The sequence below is a fragment of the Hydra viridissima genome, unplaced genomic scaffold (assembly GCF_058129835.1).
Source record: "Hydra viridissima isolate aposymbiotic clone 2 unplaced genomic scaffold, HvirCarnegie_v1 scaffold_1, whole genome shotgun sequence".
In the NCBI taxonomy this organism is placed as follows: Eukaryota; Metazoa; Cnidaria; class Hydrozoa; order Anthoathecata; family Hydridae; genus Hydra; species Hydra viridissima.
In genome coordinates this window covers 19459031-19481978 of record NW_028324300.1, presented here as the reverse complement: position 1 = coordinate 19481978, position 22948 = coordinate 19459031, and the positions used below count along the sequence as shown (strand labels likewise).

Sequence of the window (22948 nt, the reverse complement as noted above, 5' to 3'; positions counted from 1 at the left end):
GTTTTTTGGTTTAATAAAAAACCCCAAAGACAATAGAGTTTATTAAGCCTACATTTAGTCTACTTAAACATTAAAAGCTATGAAATTTTAATGGTAAAAAATATTCATCTATGCTCTTCTCTTTCTTCTTAGATCAAAGAAGGAAATGCAGTGGCTTAAATGAGATATTTGATTATTTTTCACAACAAATAGCCACTTGAAGCATATCAAAGTAATATTAAAATTTGCAAACACATTTTCTAGTTAAGTTCATAAAACAAACGTTTTCAAATAGATAAAAACTAATAACTTGATGTAATTATGGTTTGAAAATAGTTAGTAATAAACCAATTAAATGGGTATTTGTGTGTGTTTGTGTCAAAAAACTTACCTACAGGGGTATCAGCAACAGCAGTAAACTTTATTAAAGGATAATGCGTCTTACAATAAGGTAATTTTTTATAATCTTGGTAAGTTTCCATACTCAAAGTCATGTGGCACACTTCGCACGTAAAGCAACCTTTGTGCCATATTTTGTCTAAACAATTCAATTTTTCAATAGGGTAAACTGTTTTGTTACATCTGTGGCACTTTGCACTCATTTTTGTAAGCTTTACTTGAAAGATGTTGAATAAATGATGAAAGTCAATGTACAGTCTTTTAAATACAAACTCCCTGCGTTAAATTTAACTTGAAATAAAATGTGAATTTTAAAATAATGGTTCAGTTCCCGTAAGTTCCTTTATATGATGAGCAAAGATTAATCCTTTGTAATCCTCAGCCAAATCACCAAATTGCTATTGTTAAAATAACCAAGTTTTTGAAAAGGCTTTAATTCTTCCTAACAATATATTTGCTCTTTAAATCCAAACAGTTTTCCTTTAAATTCACGGGTGCACTATGATAACTAAAACGAAAAATTTACAAACTTTTTCTTGTAACAAATATGACAAGAAGCAAATATAAGAGGGAAGGAAATTGAATGTAACAAGTAAAAATTAATAATTGGTGTCGTAGTATCTAAAATTATTTGTAATTTCTTGAACATGAAATTTGTGTAATAGAATAATTATATGAGATTGCCATTTAAAAGGAACAAGTAGAAAATGTTAATTGCTTAGAAAAAAGATTTTAATAAATGATAAAAAAATAAAATTTCTTTCTAACACCAAATTAAAAGTAACTTGAAAGACATGTTTAGAATGAATCGTTTTAATGAACTATGCTACTAAACCAATTGGATTTTCTAAACTTGATGTTTATTTTGAGCAAAATACCTGCATGCAAAAAATGCACTAAATCAAAATATTGGAACTAAAAAGTTCGAATATATTATTAGCTTGCAAATTGTACCTTGTCCTGTGATATAGATAGATCAAGATAGTTGATTTTGTTCAAGGAGAGAACGCAAAGAGTCTGAATAGATCTTGCACTGCACTAACCAAATTGACTGTTTTTATTTTGGGTAGCGATTACTCCTAAAGTTCATGCGGTCATGTGATTGCTTTCAAAATGGCCAAACCAATTGGTACCCACTCTTATGGGGATTTTGCAGCAATATGCACGAAATTCTTTGTTCTCGTTCTTTACCTCTTTGATTTTATAATGCTTCAGCTTCTAAATTCGTTAAAGGAGAAAAAGAAACGAAAAAATAGAAAAATTGTGAAAAGTATTTTAATCAAAGTTTAACTAAAATTTTTTTAATGTTTTTTTAATATCAGAAACTAAATTAATATCATTAATCATTATTAAATATCATTAACTATCATTAAATATCGTTAATCATTATGCAATAATTAAAATCATTAATATTATTAGTATCATTAATTAAAAAAAAAAAAAAGAATCTTCTCTAAAGTCTTAAAATCTCAATAATATCTAAAATACGTAACTAAAAGTAATTAATAACATGCAAGCATAGCTGCCGAGAGAAATTTTGGGCCCTGGGGAAGTTTTCTTAAGGGGCCCTCATTATGATTATTTATATACCCAGGACCATTAGAAGCGTGCTCTGGTCATTGAAAACTAAAAACGAAAATTAATTAAACCTTTTAAAAGTGAAAACTAATTAAATCTTATAAAAATTATTTTAAAAAATTATTTGTACACACACGGGGCCCCGGGAATCTTCTCCGTCTACTCCTCCCACCCCCCACCCCCCACCCCTCTCTCTCGGCGGCCATGCATCCAAGCCTTAAATTTGAAATATAAGATCATATAACTATCCAGCTGGTGTGATTCAAAATAAAAAAAAATATTTCATCGTTTTTAAGTGTTACTTAAAAACTTGCATTCATATAATTTGTGATGACGTCACAGATGATGTAACAACAAATTTGTGATACCCGCTTTAAAAAAAAAAAAAAAAAAAAGTTTTCAGAAAGGAAACTTATAGGAAGCAATTAAATAATCAAGTAAAATATTTTACTCATCATTTGTACACTTACATTAAAGAAACCATGTTACCCCTGAGTAAGAAAGAGCAGTTGCGATGAGCAACTATTAAACCTTTTTAAAGTTAACTCGTATTTCAACTTTAAAATCTTAAATTCTTTTTTTAATAGTTAATTAAAGTTTAAAAGATCCTTTTTAGAATAAAATTTCTTAAATAAAATGAATTTGCTTTTGATAGAGTTTTAGGGAACAAGTTTTTATAAGTTATTTGAAGTAACTTCAAAATCTTTTAGATGAATAAAATGACGTCATCCTAAATCCACCATTCTTAACAGAGTCTTAGTCTATTTAAAAAGTCATTTTGCATAAGAACCTGAAACTTTAATAACGTATCAGGGCCACGCAAACAGGAGGAAGGGAAGGGGCCCTGGGAGGCCTTGCCTCCCTCTATCTTTTTTACTATGCCTCAAAAGCGATTCAGTGGATTGGCAATACTTGGATAGGCTTTTTTTTTAGAACTTATGTTACTGTGCTTTATTTACATTAGAAGGAAAATGCAGGATTTATCAAAGGCATATAGTTAACATAGGGTAATTGTAAATCAAATTTTGGCTTCCTTAGGCTATTCCTATTCACTGTTATAATTTTTCACAAACTCATAAGTTATTTTAATAAGAAAGCTGCCGCGGATCGAAAGTTTTTCTTTTTTAAGACAACAATCAATAACTTTGATGATGCTTGATTATTTACGTCCTTCTTGGAGCCTTTCTTTAAAAACTTTTGAAATAATATCAAAATGCTTCGAAAAAAAGTTCCCTAAAATTTGGACATTTAGGACGAAACAGATGATGAAGGATGAAGATGGTTACTATTGGATTACAAGTTCTTTAGTAAAATATTTTACACTCGTCATTTTTTCGCTCATTCATTTTGTTTGGAGCTCTCATTTTTTATAGTTTTTGATTCAAAAACGTTTAAATTATCTGCACCTTTGTTACATAGGAAATCATTTTTGCGGCGCTCTCGTCTAAAGGCTTCAAACGAGAAAGGTAGAAAAAAATCGTTTTTGTATTCTTGTAGTTTTCACACAAAATGGTTTTCAGGACGTTTTAAAATAATTTTTGGATTTACCAATATGTAAATGTAAATTCCGTGTAAAGAGGGGGCAAGCGGCTATTGCTTTTCATGTCAAGTTTTCTCAGGTTATTTTCAACGGACATCAAACTTATGTTGCATTATTTATCTTAAACTACTCTTTTAAGACAAAGTAAAAACTGGGAACGCCTCGTTTATCATGTAGCGACTGCAAAAAAATGTAGAAGCTAAGTAGATATCTCTTTTAAGTCAGTTTAAACTAAATTTTTAATGAGAAAGAAGTTCCGAATGTTGTGTCTTCTTTCTGACTTACATCATTTCATAGAAAGCTCTACAAAATGTTTTAAAGTCATTTGTTGTAAATACGAAAATGCATTTCCCTCTTCCTTTGACTTATTCTCAAATAAAATGATAATAATTTAAAAAAGTGTTTAAAGTATAAAGATTACATCTGACCAGTGATAGCTTCACTATAACCATTACATTATAACCACAATACAAAATTTTGGACGTATGGTAAAAATGCAATAGTAATAAAAGTCAGAACGGAAAAACCAAAAATTTTGTTAATTAAAATTCTACGATTCTTACTTCCTCTAATTTGCCTTCAACTCAACTTTAAGCTGCAAACAAATCTGTTTAAGCTCGATGATCCACAGCTTATGAGTGGTTTTATTGTAAATAGAAATGAAATAAAGGAATTAGACAATATAGATTCGCGCTCGCAACGTTCGCGATAAAAATGATCGATATGAGAGAATGTTCATATGTTCAACTTCTTAATACTTTATTTAAACATTTAGAACAAGTAACATAAAAAAATTAACGTAAAGTATATAAATATATTAACTAATATTCATTTAACATTTATTAATAATATTTATTAACTAACAATCTTTATTAACTAAGAATATTCATTTAACATTTATTAATAATGTTTATTAACTAGTAATATTTTTATTGACAACGACGTCGTAATTAAACTTTTTTAGTTAAAGATTAGCAACGAGTGTGTGACGTAATATGAAAAAATATAAAAATATATCAAGTAATATAATTATTAAAAATATTTTACAACACACACGGATACGGTGTAATAAATTTTACTATCAAAAAACTTTTAATCATCTTTAAGAAAAGAAAGTAAAAATCTGAAAAGAAATTATTATTGAATTGGTAGCATCTGCATAAGTCTCAGATGATGACCCTGCTTGAAATGAGTTTTTGAGTTTTTAACACAAAACTCTTATTTCAACTTTAAAATCTTTAACTTTTTTTTAAAATTCAAATAAAAATTTTATTGTTCTTTTGGAGAATGAAATTTTTATCAACTTTTAACTACTTTTGATAGTTTTTTGGAAAATAAATATTTGTAAATTGATTGAAATAACTTACAAATGCATAACAACTCTTTTAGGTAAATAAAATAACCTCAGCCTAAATCCACCATTTGTTCAATCGTCGTTTTCAAAAATTATTTATAAATTTAAATAAATTTCTCAGATCTTCTTCACCAACGTTTTACAAAACTTTAAAACTTTGATCATTAAACGAATTTGTAAAAGTTTTATATCAAGATTTTGGCTAATGTTCTTCAATTCTCCAATGGAGAAAAGTAAGTTGCGTCATTTAGACCTTTAACATACGCAGACTTTCTTCACTTTGTCTGGTAGCATTACTGGTAGGCCTAGTTTTTCTTGACTTTGTTTGGTAGCATTAGTGAAACGTAGCCCCCTCACTTTAAAAAGTGTTGTGTGGGACATGGGTATTACTTCCTCGGCTCAATAAGAAAAATCGTCGATGGCGCATCTAAAAATATTTTCGTTTTACATATAAAACAAAATATAGAGTGTACATACGTTATGTATATTATGTATACTGCAACTCTCTTCTTGCTTCTCTAAAAATAAGATGATTTTGTTCATTTTTTTGTAGCGGTGAAAATGTCATGGTGGAAATCTTGCATTAGTTTGTACTCTTATACTAAAGAAACATCGAAATTTTTTTTTAGTATAAAACTAGAGTTTTATAACAATGTTATATCAAAAGAAGAAATTCTTATATTGCTTTTTTATTAGCAATTGCTGTCTGGTAGATTAACTTTCTAACCTTTAAAGTGCTAAATTTTTAAGCTGTTTAACTTTTGTTTTAAAAAGTTAATAAAAAAGAAAAAGAAATTCATGATAAAAATTTTCTCGTATGTATGTGTTATAATAACAGAAGTTGTCAAAGTTTTTAGTGTGTTATAATTTTTAGTGCAGAGGATTTGACAAGATTGAATTTTAAAAAAAGTGTGAACTTTTGGTTTCTCTTTTTTTTGTTTAAAAATTGGTGAGTTTTGTTTTATTGATTTCAGCTTTTAAAATGGTTTTCAAGTGAGCATGTTTAAAACCAACTCTTTGATTTTTTTTTTAATCTGCAATCTTTTCATGATTAAACAACAACAGGGGAAAATCTGTTAGGGTTAGGGTTAGGTTACATTATGGACAATTTGGAGCGCACACTGCTATGATATTGTAAGTGTGGTTAAACTTACATGCAAATTTAAATTACCATTACAATCAAAGCACTCCAAATTTGCATAATAAATCTGGACAAGCTCTACATTGTTCCTTTTCTTTTTTCTGTAGATGTAAAATGGCCCTAAACAATAGAAGTGTAAATATCTAAAGTCATTTTTTGTGGAAGTTGAGATGAGCAGTTTTTGAGTTTTTAACACAAAACTCTTCAATTTTAAAATTTAAAATTTTTTTTTTAATAAAAATTTAATTGTTCTTTTGGAGAATAAAATTTCTTAAATAAAATGAATCGACTTTCGATTGAGTTTTTAGAAATAAGTGTTTGTAAGTTGTTTGAAAAAACTTACAAATACATAAAAACTCTTTCAGGTAAATAAAATAACCTCATTCTAAATCCACCACTCAATCGTCGTTTTCAAAGTTTATTTACAAATTTAAATAAATTTCTTGAAACTTTTTCACTCTACGTTTTTTAAAACTTAAAAACTTTGATCATCCAATGAATTTGGTTGATGGTGAGGGGGATTGCTTTTTAAGGGAGTATTTGGCTAGGAATGATTAATGATTGTTTTTTAAAGGGTTAAGATTATGTTTACCGTCCTTAGTATACTCTTTTATACAATATATCTCAATAAACGCTCTATTAATGTGCAATGGTTAGAACGCTTTTATTTATTACGTTAACAAAATCCAAATAACTCTCTTTTACTCTACTTGTAGTATTTAATACCTTTTTTTACCAATTCCTCCTCTTTGCTTATTCTTCTTTATTTGAAACGACCAAAACTTCCGTTTACTTTAATCAATATTACTTCTGACTTCTTTTTAATTCTTTACTTCTTCTGTTTATCAAAAGTTTCTCCTTTTTCCCTTTGTTCTCTTTAAAACTCTCCTTTTACTTCTCTGTAGAACTCCGCGCCCCCCCCCCCCCCCTCTTCCTCTCTTTTGTCCGTCAAACTCTATTTTTTTGAGCTTTTATTGTTTTTGCTTGTTTTCGGTTTCGATACTTGTTCATCATTTATTTATACGGCAGGTTGATGAGTCTTTGTGTTTGCGTCTTTTCCTAGTTGTTTTTAACTTTTCTAAATTTCAAATCATCTTAAATCAAAATAGTAAAACACTTAAAAAAAAATCATCATAGAATCAATAGCATTTTTATATGGTATATTAAGGAAAAGATTGCCTCAGATGATGACCCAACATGTCATAAATGTGGAGACAGGTTGGATGAAAAAAATGGATAAAATGGTAAATGCTTTGAAGGTAAAAAAGAAAATCAATTATATTACTTAGTTTTAATCATTTTTTTAAACTTCATTTTTTTAAACTTCATTTTTTTAAACTTCATTTTTTTAAACTTCATTTTTTTAAACTTCATTTTTTTAAACTTCATTTTTTTAAACTTCATTTTTTTAAACTTCATTTTTTTAAACTTCATTTTTTTAAACTTCATTTTTTTAAACTTCATTTTTAGTTTTAATTATTTTTTTAAACTTCATTTCGTGTTACCTAATTTTAAAACATCCCCAACTTTTTGAACTTGAAATGTCAGGAGTTTTTGGTAATGTTTTGTAACATTTTTTTGATAACCTAATTATAAAAGAACAACGAAGTTTCCCAAAATTTGAAGAAAGCTCTGAGTTCATTTTAATGGACAGAAAAGTAGGTTTTCCAGAATTGAAACCAAGCAATCCACATCCTTCAACAATAACACAACTTTTAGTTTGTAGAACTGTTATTAAGACAGACAATAAGTTACAAAAAGTTACAAAAATTTGTCAAGAAGCTTTTGTATCTAACTGAGCTTTCTGAGATCTGTCCCAGAGCTCCAAGCTCTTTGTATAATTGAATATCAATAACAGGCGCATCAGAACCAATTGTTGGTTCTAGCCGAGATTTAAGAAAAAGGAGCTAAAAGTCAAAAAGAAATTTTAACTAAATCAGAATTAAGTAAATCTTCTTTAAAAATGAGAGTCTCTTGAAGCACAGAGCAAATGCTATATCAATATTCTGCAATTTTAAGCAAGTAATTTGCAGAATAAAGGAAAAAATTGGACCATATTTCAAAGAAGTATTATTCTTTTTGGAACTATTTTTAATATTAAAGCGCTGCTTCACTAGAATTTGCTGTCATACACGTAAAGTAAAACAATAATACCTGGCTTCAACTTTTTGCACATAGTTTTATAAAGTTTGTTTATAATAAAGAGTAAAAAAAAAAAGGATGTATAACTGAGTAACTGCAATATTCAGTTACTCTTGATGTTGAGAAAGATATTTTAAAAAAATGCTTCTCAATAACCTCTTTTTAACCATTTTGTGGTAATTTTTTTCATCAATAAATCACAATAATCTTCTCACTAAACAAAAACTTGTCTTTTAAAATTTTCTCATTCATTTATACTTTTCCAAAAATATCCATCAAAAATCGTCATAAAAAACTGCTTACACATATTTACAATTTTTTGGATTTCACTGGTAAAAACTATTAAAATTATTAGCTCCATAATCACCATCTCCCTTGGGACAAGGAGTGGTTGGAGGGGGCTGGAATTGTTTCACTTAAAAACATGCAGAGCAAAAACTAATTGCTGGAAAGTTCAAATCGTATCTAAAAAAACTTTGATGTTCTCTTTAAAACTGACAAAGATTTGACTATTGTAACATTAAATATTAAGGCACAAAATTTATTGGCAAAAAAAACCGTCCTAAAAAATCCTTTATGCTTAATGACAACTTTTTTTAAAGCTTTTGGAATATCATTCAAAAATCATATTATTTAAAATCTAGTTTATGTCTTCTTTTTCAGGGTGTTATTAGGATGCAGGAATATCTTATAAAAAAAAAGTTAGTGGGGATGAATGTAAAAAGTGGGCGTAGGGTGGTGGTGGTGAACACTGGAAGCAATATAAACGACTTGCTAGTAATCGGCATCAACATTTTTTTTAAAACAAATGACTTTTTTTTGTCCTTATCATAACACACAAATTCTGACACATAGGTCAATCCGCGTATTGCTCGATTTTATATTAAAAAAAGCTATGTAATAAGCAGTTAAATCTTTGTCTGTCTTTACCACACCCATTTACTATTTGTCGCCACCGTTGATAATTGCCATTTTAATTTTTTATAAACTTTTTTGCTTTAAAGTTAAAGAAAAAATTACAGCATATAATTGAACTTGAAATTATAATATATTTTTAAATTAAATCATTAAATATAAAAAAAAGTAAATCGTTTACAAATATATATATTTTTCTATTAATTTTTTTCTACTTCTAGACTTTCTTAAGAGGTTTTAATCAATTTTAAAACCAACTTTATGGTGCATCAAAGAATTATGGTATTCCTAGAACAGCCTTGAGAGACAAGATTGACGCAAAAGCCCGTATGGTAGAAAAACTGCGCCCCTGCATTTTTTTGATCAAAGTTGAGGGGCAAGTGTTGGTTAACTATGTAATCAGCGCATAAAGGAGAGCTCATCCTCTCACCAAAGGTACCACATGTCACTTGTGTTCACTCTTTTGTCAGATGAAAGTTTGATGAGGAAAATAAATAGAGAGAGACCATATAAGTTTGGTAAATCAGGGTCGTTAAAACCTGAAGATATATGGTTTGTGAAAATGTTTAGTTTTATTCTTTTACTAATAATTTTTTAGTTTAAAAATCATTGATAATAACATTGGCAATTACTTAATTTAATAATACAACTTGGAATAGGCCTATAATTACATATTAATTTAACCATAATAACTTAAAAGTACGCTACCGTATTATTTTTACCAATCTTTTCTAAGGTACAAAATACTTATGGCGAGGCACTAAATGCTACAAAAACAAAATGCTATTTAGTCTAGGAATGTTAAATGCATTTAATTCTTGATCAAATCATTTATGATATTGATGAAGACGTTTTTTGTTTCTATTATGAAAGGCGATCAACTTTTTTATGCCCGATGAGCTTGGCTAAAAGACTGTTTTCGCAAAAATTTGTCATAAAAGAGACATAAAGCCGATATCATTTTGCTGTTTTTCATGTTAAGTTTAAAGGTATTTTGAATATTTCATAAAAGTTTTGCCTATGGCACAAAAACTCGCACCTCCCCAGTATTATCCATAACCTGGTGGCTACTAATCCTACTTTATTTTTTTAACAAGAAAGGAGCTGTGATATAAGTAGCAAAAAAATATTTAGCTAGCAATTAATATATAGCTAATGGCTAAAATAAGTCGATTTCTGATAAACATGGTCTGTTTATAAACAAAGTGTTGGGCAAGTATAATTTAAATATAATATTTAAATTGAAACAAACCCAACTTTTGAAACACTGGGTCTTGTATTTTGTTAACTATATAAACATACAACACTACAGCCTGTATTTTATAAAAATCTCATGGTCTGTGTTACTCTGATGCTATTTTTTTCGTTGCTAAATGTAGCATGCAATACAGAAATTAACATGAGATATAAATAAAACATGAGAAATAAAAAAAAAAATAAAAACATGAGATAAAATTAACATAAGAATAAATTTATTATGCTAATAGTATCAATGATTTCCATGTAGTCATACATTATTTTCGCAAATGATCTTAAAGATATTTATATGTAAATACAGACTACAAATTTAAAAACAACGCCATATTTTGACCGTTAAGTAACTTTTTTTAGAATAATGAGCATTTTTTATTTTTAGATATAAAATCATCGGGCTGCATGAAAAAACCTAACATATTAAATCTATTATTTCAGTACAAATATTACATTCAGATGTTTCTAATTATTGCTCGGTTTGCCTTTTTTGAATTCGGTATTACATTTAGTCTTTGAGTAACTAAATGTAACAACTCTCCATGTTTAGAAACGACCTTTTGTTATCAAAATTCAGGGATGCAATAAGTCTTTCTTTTCAAAGTTGAAGAGACATCGCATTATTCTCGTGTATTTTAAATAAGATAGAAAAAAAATGATTGCAAAAGAAGCGGGCCTCCTTGGAAACCAGTCAAACGCGTATATTTTTAGACATAACACAATAGGCTTTTTAATAAACCTCAGGAAAAATTGAATTTTTCCAAAATGAACTCAGGAAAAATTAAAAGTTTCAAAAAGAAGTTTTTAATCCTACAGGTTTTTTTTGAGTCATTTAAAAAAATTGAGTCAAAGAAGAAAAGTACCACCACCATCATTGGCAGTAACGTTTAAAATAGGATTAAGAAGTATCCTCCTAAACAATTTAAAAAATACAGTTGCGTTACTTATATATATATATATATATAAACTTTTAAAAACTTTTTAAAAGGTTTTGCTTTATCAAATGAATTATAAAAAAGCTTAAAGAGTAGACGAGGCAAAACAACTATATTCTTTTACCTTCGTGTGATTTGTTTAGTAATTTGTCAACACGTGAAGTAGTTACTTATCCTGAACAGTCTTATTAAACAAATGCTATAAAAGTTTAAACTAATAATAAAACTTTAAACTATAATAATAAGTTGCACGTCCATCTCTTATACGTCCATGCTTTTCCTTCCTTAATTCCGTCTTTAATTCTAATTACGGAAGATGAGTGCTCACCATTTTCTTTTCTTTAAGAAATTTTTATCTTTTAATAAAGTTATAACTTTCTTTAAAAAGTTGTGGGTAAAAATTTGTCTGCATTAAGAAAAGATTTAAGGAGTTGGAGAAAATTAAATAAATCAGTTTAAGAAGACGCTCAAGACGAAAGTGCAGATGAACGTCAACAAAACTGTGCACAACCTCAAGATGAAGCAATTATAGATTCTTTTCGTATTAGCAGTCAGAGTTGTTGTCGTTTACCTGTGAAAAAAAATATGGAAGTAGAGTCGAACAATTCTCCTGAGTATTGGCCCGACAATTCTAGCGACAGCGAGTCTTTTAATCCATCCACCTGTAAAAAAAACCTCTCAGGAGAACTGCCACCCTGGTGTCTAAAGTTTAACTGTAACCAAGCAGCCATGAATAGTGTACTCGATACACTTCGAAAACATGATAACACGCTACCCACCCAACAATAAGTCGTCTTAAAGACGAATTTAAGATGTCTTGAGATTGGTCTTTAAGACGACTTGTCTAAAAACTGGTCGAAAATGAAACACTGTAAGTCATCTAATCTAAAACATCTTAAAATTGTCTTGTAACATCTTAAAGTTGTCTTTAACTGGTTTGTCGGAAGAAGTCTTAACGACGTGTGCAAAAGCCGTCTTAAACACGTCTTTAACTAATTGCAGGCTTATGTTGGGTGGGTACCCAAAAGATGCAAAACACTTTTAAAAGTGTTATAAGAAGTTCAGTGTGTTCGAAAATGTGGCATTAAGAATCAGGTATTAAAAAACAATTTTTCAGGGTCTTAAAGAGAAATATCACTTAGTTTGAGTATTGATAGGATACCCTTATTTAAATCATCCATTACCAAAATGTGGCTTATTCTTTATGAAATTAGTGGTGGAAAGATTTTATTGTGGAATACACAGGGAAAAGTAAACCATCAAGTTTATGTTTTTTAAATGATTTTTTACAGGAATTTGTTTGGTTTAAAGTTACACACACGGTTAAAGTTAGAGCTTTTCTCTGTGATGCCCCAGCAAGTTCATTTTTAAAATGGACTGTTACTCATAATGGATATTGTTGTGAAAGGTGCATTATCAAAGGTTCTTGGAAAGGGAGGGTAGTGTTTAATGAAGAACAAGAATTTTACAAGCGGATAGATTAAGATTTAGCTGCCAGTCGTATAAGCAACATCAGAAATATAAGCCTCCTCTTACAGCTGCTGGTATTAAGCGTGTTTCCAGATTCTACATGCATTTGATATGTCTTGGGTTTGTTAAAAGAATCTTGAATTATTTCCATAAAGGTCCTATGGCTAGGTTATCACAAGCACATATTTTACAGATTTCTGAAAAACTAATCGTATTTAGAAATTACATTGTTCGCTTATAATAAATTTCAACATGGATGGACAGAGAAGCGGAAAGAGAAGTTTTAATGAAATTCACCTTTATAAATGTGTAATTGATTAGTGTCTTCTAACGCTGCTTTCCAAAAAAACAATGATTTTCTTGACCTATTATTGTTTTAATAATTTTCTCTTTTTAGCGGCTGTCCGAGAGACATCCAATAGAATCGGAGAAGACAGTCCATAAATTTATTCAGGGTATGTTAAAAAACGCACCAACATCACGAAAATCATATTAAAAATATAATCATGTGCTCATTTTTGTGGATGCTGTGAAATATATTTCTATAGTAAATCGTGTTCCTTTTTTTCAGTTGACTTAATACAACTTACAGTGTTTCATTTTACACCAGTTTAAGACAACTTTAAGACGTCTTTAATATGACAACTTTAAGACGTCTTTAATAAGATAACTTTAAGACGTTTTAAACGAGACGAAATAAAAACAAGAAATATTTATTCAACGCTTTTGACCAGTGGCTGACAGATAATAATACTCAAAGAAAAGTTATTGTTTGGACCAACAAACATTAAAGTTTGATACAATTTCATTTAGTGAAGAAGCTAGCAGATTTTAAAATGATTTTTATCCTCATTCCACCTAATAACACTCATTTCTTGCAGCCACTCGACGTGGGACTATATAGTCCCATGAAGAGTGGCTGGACGAAGATTGTGGACGCTTTCCGCCTCGTCAATCCTAATGACTACGTTTCAAAAGAAAATTTTGCGGGCCAACCACGTGGTGGTAAAGAAGAGGCTAATGTCATCAGCTAAACCTAAGAATAGGCCTAAAAAGAAAAAGCCAGTTGTGCTGTACACTTCTGATTCTGGTAAGAACGTCGTAAAATTAACTATCTGTTCTTTTATAACGTAGCACAAAAATATCTAGAACTTTAGGCCTATGCCTATCAATTAATTGAAACATTTATACGAAATGTGAACAATTGCATGAGGAACTTTAAAAATTTTTAGTTGTAAACTTTTTATTTTTTTTTTTGATATCATTCTTTTGTTTGTCTTTTTAAATTTTAAATACATTTAAGTCAAAAAACGACTAAAAGAATATAATAATAATAAAAAAAAGCATAGAGGCGAACACTGGTGGAAGTTCAAAAACGTGGGGTGCAAACATGAGAAACAGCCGTTAGCCGTTTTTATATTTTTGGGGCCAAAAGCTCCCTTGTTCATTATCGGAGGTCATTCGTTCTAAGGACATCGTAAAGAGCACTCTTCTCTCTATACGATCAAACTTCGAGATCGATAATTTATCAAAAAACGAGTAAGAAAATAACTGTTATATGGGACTTGGTCGAAAAATCGGCGAACACTGGGTGTTTTACCCTATCAGCCATTAGTAAAATTAAACAAAAAAAAAGATAAACAGTTGAATCAAATAGTAGCCCTACAAAAGGAGGAGGCTTTTTGCAAATGCGCCATATTAATAAGTCACAGTGAGCAGTGAAAACTAGATTCTGAGAGTTTCTTCACTCGACGATTTTAAAAGTTTAAAAACTTTGATCATTTAATGAATATCAATCTAATTTATGAAAGAACCAAAAAAAAAATAAATAATGATTTTAGAAGACGTAGTTTTAGGAAAAGGGAGGTTAGGGGTCAAGGCGGGATAAGGCTAGCTCTGACTACTTTCATTTTTTACAAATCACCCTCATTTTCAACATCATACTCAACATTCTAAAAATTAAATTACGCCCATGCCTCTTTGACAGCTATCTTAACAGAAAAATTTTTTTCAAAGTTTTTTTAAATTTTAGTTGCTATGGAAACGGCAAGTATAAATTGATCCAAGTCATATGAAAAATGAAATCAGCCAACAAAAATGATTGGGATTGAAAAAAACTTGATTTGAAACAACAGAAAGTTTTTCGAAACAAAACACAAACTTTATATCTTTAATAAAATTATACAACTTTATTTACAAAAACAATTTTTTTTAAACTGCCTTCTTCCTTCAGAAAAAAAAAATGTCCACCGTTCGAAGTTCGTAAAAAATTCGCTTTAATTTTTTTTTTTCGATTTTCCAAGTTCCAATTTTTTTTTTTTTTATCGACATCAAAAACAACTTTCCTTTTTCGAATCTCATCTTAAAAACTCGAATATTTTTTTCATAACTGTTACCATTGACAACAACAAAAAAACAACCAAATTTTTTTATATTTCCATTATTATTACATTAAATAATTATCATTTCATAATATTTCCGTGATTTTTTTGCAGTATTTAAAAAACTTCTTTAAGTTTTAAACAAACAATAAATATTCGCAACAAAAACTCCAAATAAAAATGAAAATCTTTCCATTTTTTTTACGTTTCATGTTCTAAAAGAAAATCGTTTTTTTTTCTTTTTAAATTATTTAACATTTCATTTCGTAAATAATTTTGGAATTATTTATAAATTTTACATATTTATATAACATATTAAAAATATTTAAACAATCAAAAGTATTTCGTATCACTTCATCTTTTTAAACTCTTCGATGTTATAAGAACTTTCTTGTATTACATTTACTTTTTACATATTTACATTTGTATTTATTTTTTATTTAACATATTAAACATTTTTCATGTTTCTTACTTTAAACTTTTTGATGTTAGAAAAATATTTTCCACGGTACCCGATACTCGATCCTCAACCACTTGAAGTTCGAACCACGAAGCCATTCACAAATGTCGTCGATGAAGTTCGTGTCGTCGTGAAGGCGAAGATTTAATTCTTCAGCGAGTCGAATCCACGGGAGGACGAAACCTTCGAAATCGTATTTTGATACGAAAGTATTATTGATGATATTCAACCTTTCAATCTTATGCTTCGGTGTCCATCCATCGATCTTCACTGGATGAAATAAGGCGACACTACGAACGTTGGTCGAACATAAAACGACAAGTTTTTTCTCATCTTCAGATAAAATCTTTTTACGAACAATTAATCAGCCATATGTAATATTATTGATGTCTAGTATCATTTTAAATCTTTTTTCTTAGACAACAAGAAATGTGAAATGCACAAATAAATTTTTGAATAATTATTAATAATATAAAAAATATAAAACTCTTTAAATTTATAACTAAAATCATTGTATTAATTGAACTTGTTATCGCTTTTTCCCTAAAAACCTAACTAATAGAAATATATTCTGCTCAAAACTGATTTTAACAACTACGTAACAACAAAATCTTAAACACTTACTTCTTTCACACCGTTCGTTCAGAAATTACTATAAACAAGAAAAGGAACGAAGAAGTTTGCGATTTTCATCAATGATATAGCTCAACTCCTGCGGCGATGTTCTCACTTAAAAAACGTCCATTCGCTCACTGAGTTGTTTGAAAACTCAACCAGAGTGAGGGTTTAGTTGTAATTGAGAACTCGAACGTCGAATGCGGAACAATAGTTTGCAATTGTTCTCTTTGCTCCGTTTGTCACGGTAAGCTTTAAATATTCTCAGTTCTCCTGAGAATATTTAGAGCATCTCAAGGCAATTCTTACAGAACGTGAAGGATGTTTCTATACTTTTTTTAACAGTTTAAATTCCAAGACAATGCGTAGAAATGAGGGATTAAAAATATTCTCTGAGACATAAAAAACAGGGACTTTCATGCTGCTGCTGCTACAAAAGATCAAGAACTATCAAAAGATACTTTTAGCTTTTTACAGCCACACCCCTAATATTTCTACTGAAAGACCCAACATCGAGTAACAATCTGTTTAACAAAGCAATTGCAAAAAGACGCCAAATATTCTTTTTGAAATTTCGAAAAAATGGAATTCAATTTTCCCTTACATCCCTCGTATAAATAATATAAAAAAAGATTTCTCAAAGTAACATTAAAACTTATATTTTATATGATTTTATCCATTTCTCTTTTCTTAGGATAAAAAAAATATATTTTCGTCAGGTTTTGAAGGCCGAAAAGTTTTATGAGGGGGATTGTGTTGACGATAGAGTAGAAACCAATTAAGAGCCATTTTCTGAGAAAACCAGGCAATGCTCAAAAATGACATCTTTCAATCATTCTCAATTTTACATATTGCGTTGTTTGTAATATTAAAAAGCTTCCTGTTAATTTTTTTTTAAAAATATTTCAAGTAAATTAAACATTTTTGAATTTGGGGCCTACTTTAAATACATTTATCTCGGAGCGTAAAAAGTGCCCGCGACTTATCTTATTCTTTTTGGAAAGGGTATCTCATTGTTATTTGAATGGTCTAAAAAAACTGAGAGGATATTGTTTACAAAAAACTTATGAGTCATCAAAATGTCAAAATATGTTTCAACTAGCGTTCAAATATCAGCCATTATGGGAAATGGGAAAGGTCCCAAGATTGAATGGATAGATTTTCTATTACTCCTTATTACAATTTTTTTAATGCAAAAAAAAAACTTAGGGGTTAATATTACATTGTTGAAATAACTTTACGTCAAATGATGCTAAATCTGAATTTATTTTTTTTTCATTTATACGATTGTGGACCTGAAAAAAGTTTTTTTTTCAGTAAACATTTTTAACTTGATGTTTATTGAACATAATAAATTATTGTTAGGCATTATTTCCTAATTTACAGTTATTCAGTATGGCTTATTGAGCATTTACTTCTGAATTATTCAGAACAGAGAATGAGCACTTTTTGCTAAATGTACTTAAAAAAAATCACTTAGTTGCAAAAAATATGTCAGAGCAAGAGGTTGTTGTTGAAAATGTTTGCAAAGTTAATGATTTCAAGTGTGGACCATATCCTCGTTTCAATGAAAAAGGTTATTCAAGATACAAGACCTGACTTTGGATGTCAAACATGCTGGTGTTAATAAACTCTTTGCAAAATCTGACAATGCTTCATCGTACCATGGCAACTTTATAATGGAAGCTCTTTTTATGTTGTGCAAAAATAACCAAATACAGCTTAAGCGCTACGATTATAACGAACCTTGTCGTGGCAAGGATCAGTGCGACAGAGAAGCTGCCGGAGCAAAGTCATTGATTCGTAGCTTTGTTGATGCTGGGAACGATCTAATGTGTGCAGAGGACATTTATACTGCTTTACATTACGGACATGGGGTGAAAAATTCTGCTGTTGGTGTTGGCGCTATAAAGGGCAAAAGCAAAATGAGTGGAACAAAAATAGCTAAAATAAGTCAGTATCATTCGTTTGAGTTCTTTCATAACTATATGACAATGTGGTGATACTATGCACTTGGCGATGGAGCTAAACAAGAATATTCTAATATCAATTTTGATCTGCAGATGTTTTTAACACACCCATATAGTGATACTGACAAGAAAACAAGAGTTTTTAAAAGCAATATGAAGGAAAAGTTTCGCGAAGATAGATCACATTTGTTTCACTTTTGCTCTGAGCCAATTTGGATCATTCCATACATCAGAAGAACAAGAAGAACACATGATGCCGGGAAGACACATTATCAGCACTTTAAAATCAGGAATGGATAACGTGAGACAGAGTTTCATAATGAAAATGCAAGTTCAGTCAAACTTACATAGTTATAAACCAAACTCACAACAGGAGGTATTTGAAGAGGTATGTTCTGACATTAGCAAATATGTTAAAGGTTGGGCTTTACCTACCCGCAGTACCTTTCGGTATAGTATGAGACAAAAAGACATATTATATAAACTCTTTATGGAAGGTGAAGTATCTGGAATAAAGCTTAGCCCAGAGCAGGTGCACCTTTTGATAAGAAAAGAGCTTCAAGAGAGTAGATACAAAAATTATTACCTTGATCTGCTATCTCTTCTTTTTCTGCGGATAACGAAGAAAAAGAAGAGATAGCAGATCAAGGTAATAATTTTTGTATCTACTCTCATTAATATATATCTTAATATTATTTTGTAATTATAAATATTTGTACGAATGTTTGTATAAATATTTATATTTTTCTTTCTGTAGATCAAGAAGAATTAGCAAATGAAGAATTTGAAAAGGAATTTATGAGCGTTACCATTGATTTATCTGGTGCATGGCATGAAAACGATTGGATTGTTGTTATTTATATGGGCAATCGATTTTTAATTTACATGGGATAATGATTTTTCAAACTATTTTTCAAATTAGAAAAATCATTACTCATATTAGGTTCTCAGTGATGGTTACATGGTGAGCTGTATGAAGTATGCTTCTGCAGTCAAGAACCTTTTTAAGTAGCCAGCTTTTCCTGATGTTATAAAGTACAAAGACAGTGAAATCATTTGTGGAATTCTACCACCATTACCGTTAAAACAGCCTGGAGACTATAAGCTTATGGATGATCAATTTGAAAAAGCCCAAAAGGCATTCCAAGCAACAATGCATTAAGATCAAAGACATAAGGATAAGGATATGTAAAACTGATTTATTACGCAAACAATGACGTAATAAGATAAGGACCTTATATAATATATTGATTAATTCCGCTGCTACATTCCTTTTTTTTTTTTTTAAATATATAAAAAAATTCGACATAAGGATAGGATATAAAAAACTAATTTATTACGGTTTAAATTATTCCCGATTTTATCAGAAAGTGGCTCTTAAGTACATATAGAATTGAGTTTCTTGATATACAAATAATGTGTAATCGAACGATTCATTTATCGCAGGGTGCAAACTGTTTTAATCGGACTTATTTATTGCGCTGTCACCAGGTTGCTTCGTTACCTGATCTTTCATTTCCTTCTGACTTTTTATAAGTTTTGTTATAAACAACTCACAAAATTTTTGAAAACCATGCTGCCAATAATTCCAAAAAAACAGCGCCTACAAACTGAGAGTAACAGCGATGAGCTTTCTTTAAACGGTAAAGTTTTTTTTATCGAAAGAAATTGCTTACAAGATAATAAACAACAAAAGACCAGGCTTAAAAGAAAAGAAAGAGATACTACCCTATCTTATCTATCTATTTTAACCTAATAGGGTAGATTAGGGTACTATGAGCACCTTCAGCGAAAATAGGAATATTTTCAAAAATGATTATGCTGGATCCAAAGCTTTTGCGAATTAACAATTTTTAGGGTTCCCTACTCATAGTTTACATAGATATTTGGGCACCCGAATTTTTTTTTTAAAAGCACAAAGATTTTAAAAAAGTCACAAAAGTGCTCATATTACCAATACCACTCGGTAATATGAGCACTTTAATTTAGCTCATAACATTAATTAAGTAGAAAAGTATCAACCTGACATATACAGTATTGTGAAAAAGTTAAGAACCACTAAATAAAAAAAAATATTTTTTTCAAATAAATTTAATTAATTCTTATTCTATAGATAATAAAATAGTCTTTTTTTTTTCAAACATATTAAATATAGCATGAGAAAAAAGAAAAAAATTTTTTTTTTGAAAATAAGTTAATAGAACCTATAAAAAATAAGGAGTAAATATTATGTGTTAATTTTTTAAAATATTTTTTTTGTGAAAAAGTTAAGAACCACAAAGAATTTTTTGTGCTAAATGCGGCGGAAACGTCTTTTTAAATTTATTTTTACCTTTTTTTTTAAATATTCTATTAATGACCTGAGTCATTACCAAAGAACCAATAAAAACATTTGAAAAAAATTAATTTTTTTAAATACTTTTAAAAAAAGTATTTAATTTCAAACAAAAAAAAATTCTTTCCTTTTGAAAAAATGAGCAGAAAAGCTATTACCTATGAAGATCGTGTAAAAGTGGTGCATTTTCACCAGGAAGGTAAATCCGCTCGCGAAATTGGAAGAATAGTAAAGCGATCACATAGTTCGGTGCTAAAAATCATCAAAAGATTCAAAGAGACGAAATCTTACGTTGATCGCCATCGTTCTGGAAGACCGCGTTTGACGACACCCAATGATGATCGCCTTTTAATCAGGTTGGCAAAGAAAAATCGAACCATGCCGTCGCATGAATTAAGAAGGGAATGGAAGCTTTCAAATGGACGTCAAGCATCGGCATCACTTGCGCGTAGGAAACTATTAGCTAACAATATGTTATGGAAAAAAGCTGTTCTAAAACCGCGACTTACCAAACAACATATAAAAAAGCGAAAAGAATTTTGCCAAAGCGTCAAAGAATGGACTAAACAAAAATGGAGGACAGTAATGTTCAGTGATGAGATGAATATCGAGGTTGATAACCGAAAAAATCGAATTATGATTCGCAGGCAGCCTTCAGAAAAATATAATCACGATTGTATCGTTCAAAGAACAAAACAAGGTAGCGGGTCGGTTGGAATATGGTGCTGCATGACATATTATGGTCTCGGTATGTTTAAATTATTTGATGGTCGACTCAACTCTAGTTATTATGTCGATATTTTAAATAACAACTTGTTACCGTCAATTGGTGCACTTGAGCAAAGCGTTCCGTTCATTTTTCAGCAAGACAATGCACCATGTCACAGGGCTAAAATTGTCTCTGAATGGTTCGAATGTAAAAATATTGAGCGTCTAACTTGGCCACCAAATAGCCCAGATCTAAATTGCATTGAAAATCTTTGGAGTTGGCTTGATAAAGAGATTGCCAAGAAAGCACCAAGGAGCCTTGAGGAGTTGCGCAATATTTTACCAGCAATACTTGGAAATGTTCCCAAACATATTTTAGAGAATTTAATAGACTCAATGCCAAATCGTATGAGTGCTTAAAAATTCATGGTAGAATTACGCGGTATTAGGTAAAAATTATCGTTTCTTGTTCTGTGGTTCTTAACTTTTTCACAATTTTTTTAAAATAAAAATTACCTATAAAACTTTAAATACATTTTTTATATTTGTTCAAAAGTTTTTATCACTATTATTATTTTTTATTTTGTTTGTCTATTTTCTTAAATTTATTATTATTTTTTTTTTTACCAGAAAAATATATTCGGTTAAAAAGAAATTTAAAAATAAAAATAAATTACGATTTGTTTTTTTTGTGGTTCTTAACTTTTTCACAATACTGTAGAACTAATTTTTGGAATATAATGATTCGTTATTAACAAAACTTATCGTTAAAAGATCAAATTTTAAGCCACTTTTTGTTAAAACAACACGACTATGTTTTCCGCAAAAAAAAAAAAAAAAAAAAAAATTGTTCGTTAATTTTTCAATTTTATCGACTCATTTGAACGATAAAAATTCAAATATTTTGAATTTAAATTACAGAAGAATATTTATTATTGTTAAAATAATAAAATATTTTGCTAGGTTTTGTTTTTATTCAAATAGTAATTAAAACCACTGCTGTTTTAGGACTTTAAACTTGGTAATTTCAATGAAAAACATGGGGTAATTTGAGCATGCTCATATTCCACAAAAATGGTATCTTTAAGTAAAGTTAAAACTAAATGTTTCTATGCATTGTTTTTCAAAACAAAAACGGTACAGATTTTTAGCTAATATATTTTTCTTTATAAAAAAATTAATTTCATTATTTTTGCACCAAAATTTCGCGCCACAGATACATTCATGCGTGACGATATTATTTTAAAAATGCAAAAAATTTAACAGCGTTTTAATTAGATAATACGCGCAAATTACTGCTTATAAATTTACGCTAACAGTACTGATTCCTGTTATCACCATATAAAGTCGATTCAAAAAATACAAAGCAACTTTAACTTCAATGCTTACATCTACGAAATCTTTAGGTATGCTCATATTTCCAAGGTGCTCAAATTACCCTAATCTACCCTATATTTTTTTTAAATGGTGCTTTCGGTTAGCAATGTTCAAAATCGAACATTTTTCGTAGCTAATACATTATGAACTTAAAGCCAAGGTGAATGCAGCGATTAAATGTCAACAACTGATGTTTAAATTAAAGCTTTGTTACGGTTGTAATATCTCCTAGTGCTTGTTTATAGCTGCGATTTTACTAACGCAATTTGTTTTTATAACTTTATAAAGTCAATGTCAGCAGGACAACATTAGCCAAACATCTTCTCAGAGAAAAAATTCATACTTAGCATTTGTTTTCGTTCAACAAAGCAAGATAAACTCAAAAGTGCTGAGGATGA

General features: G+C 29.5%; 3 protein-coding genes and 2 pseudogenes across 4 annotated transcripts in view; 3 read left to right on the top strand and 2 right to left on the bottom strand.

The window, feature by feature from the left end:
• The window catches only part of LOC149893772 (LIM zinc-binding domain-containing Nebulette-like), a 320034-nt gene extending 318464 nt beyond the window's left edge, over positions 1 to 1570 (bottom strand). For both annotated transcript variants that reach the window (XM_090076448.1, XM_090076449.1), the window contains exons 1-2: positions 1333 to 1570; positions 371 to 886 (exon numbers count right to left, since the gene is read on the bottom strand). In XM_090076448.1, coding sequence (XP_089932574.1) covers positions 371 to 581 — 211 coding nt within the window. In that variant the 5' untranslated portion in view covers positions 582 to 886; positions 1333 to 1570. The remainder of the gene's footprint in view (positions 1 to 370; positions 887 to 1332) is intronic.
• A 4701-nt stretch (positions 1571 to 6271) lies between these two features.
• LOC149893771 (uncharacterized) lies at positions 6272 to 12945 on the top strand (annotated as a pseudogene).
• A 2568-nt stretch (positions 12946 to 15513) lies between these two features.
• Positions 15514 to 22948, bottom strand: part of LOC149893769 (uncharacterized) — a 41997-nt gene continuing 34562 nt past the window's right edge. The window contains exon 11 of the mRNA XM_090076383.1: positions 15514 to 15835. Within this exon, the coding sequence (XP_089932509.1) occupies positions 15813 to 15835 (23 nt within the window). The 3' untranslated portion in view covers positions 15514 to 15812. The remainder of the gene's footprint in view (positions 15836 to 22948) is intronic.
• LOC149893770 (uncharacterized) lies at positions 16088 to 18178 on the top strand. The gene has a single exon (XM_090076446.1). It carries the CDS (start codon positions 17840 to 17842, stop codon positions 18161 to 18163), a length of 324 nt encoding a protein of 107 aa, XP_089932572.1. The 5' UTR covers positions 16088 to 17839; the 3' UTR covers positions 18164 to 18178.
• Positions 18224 to 19388, top strand: LOC145181798 (uncharacterized; annotated as a pseudogene).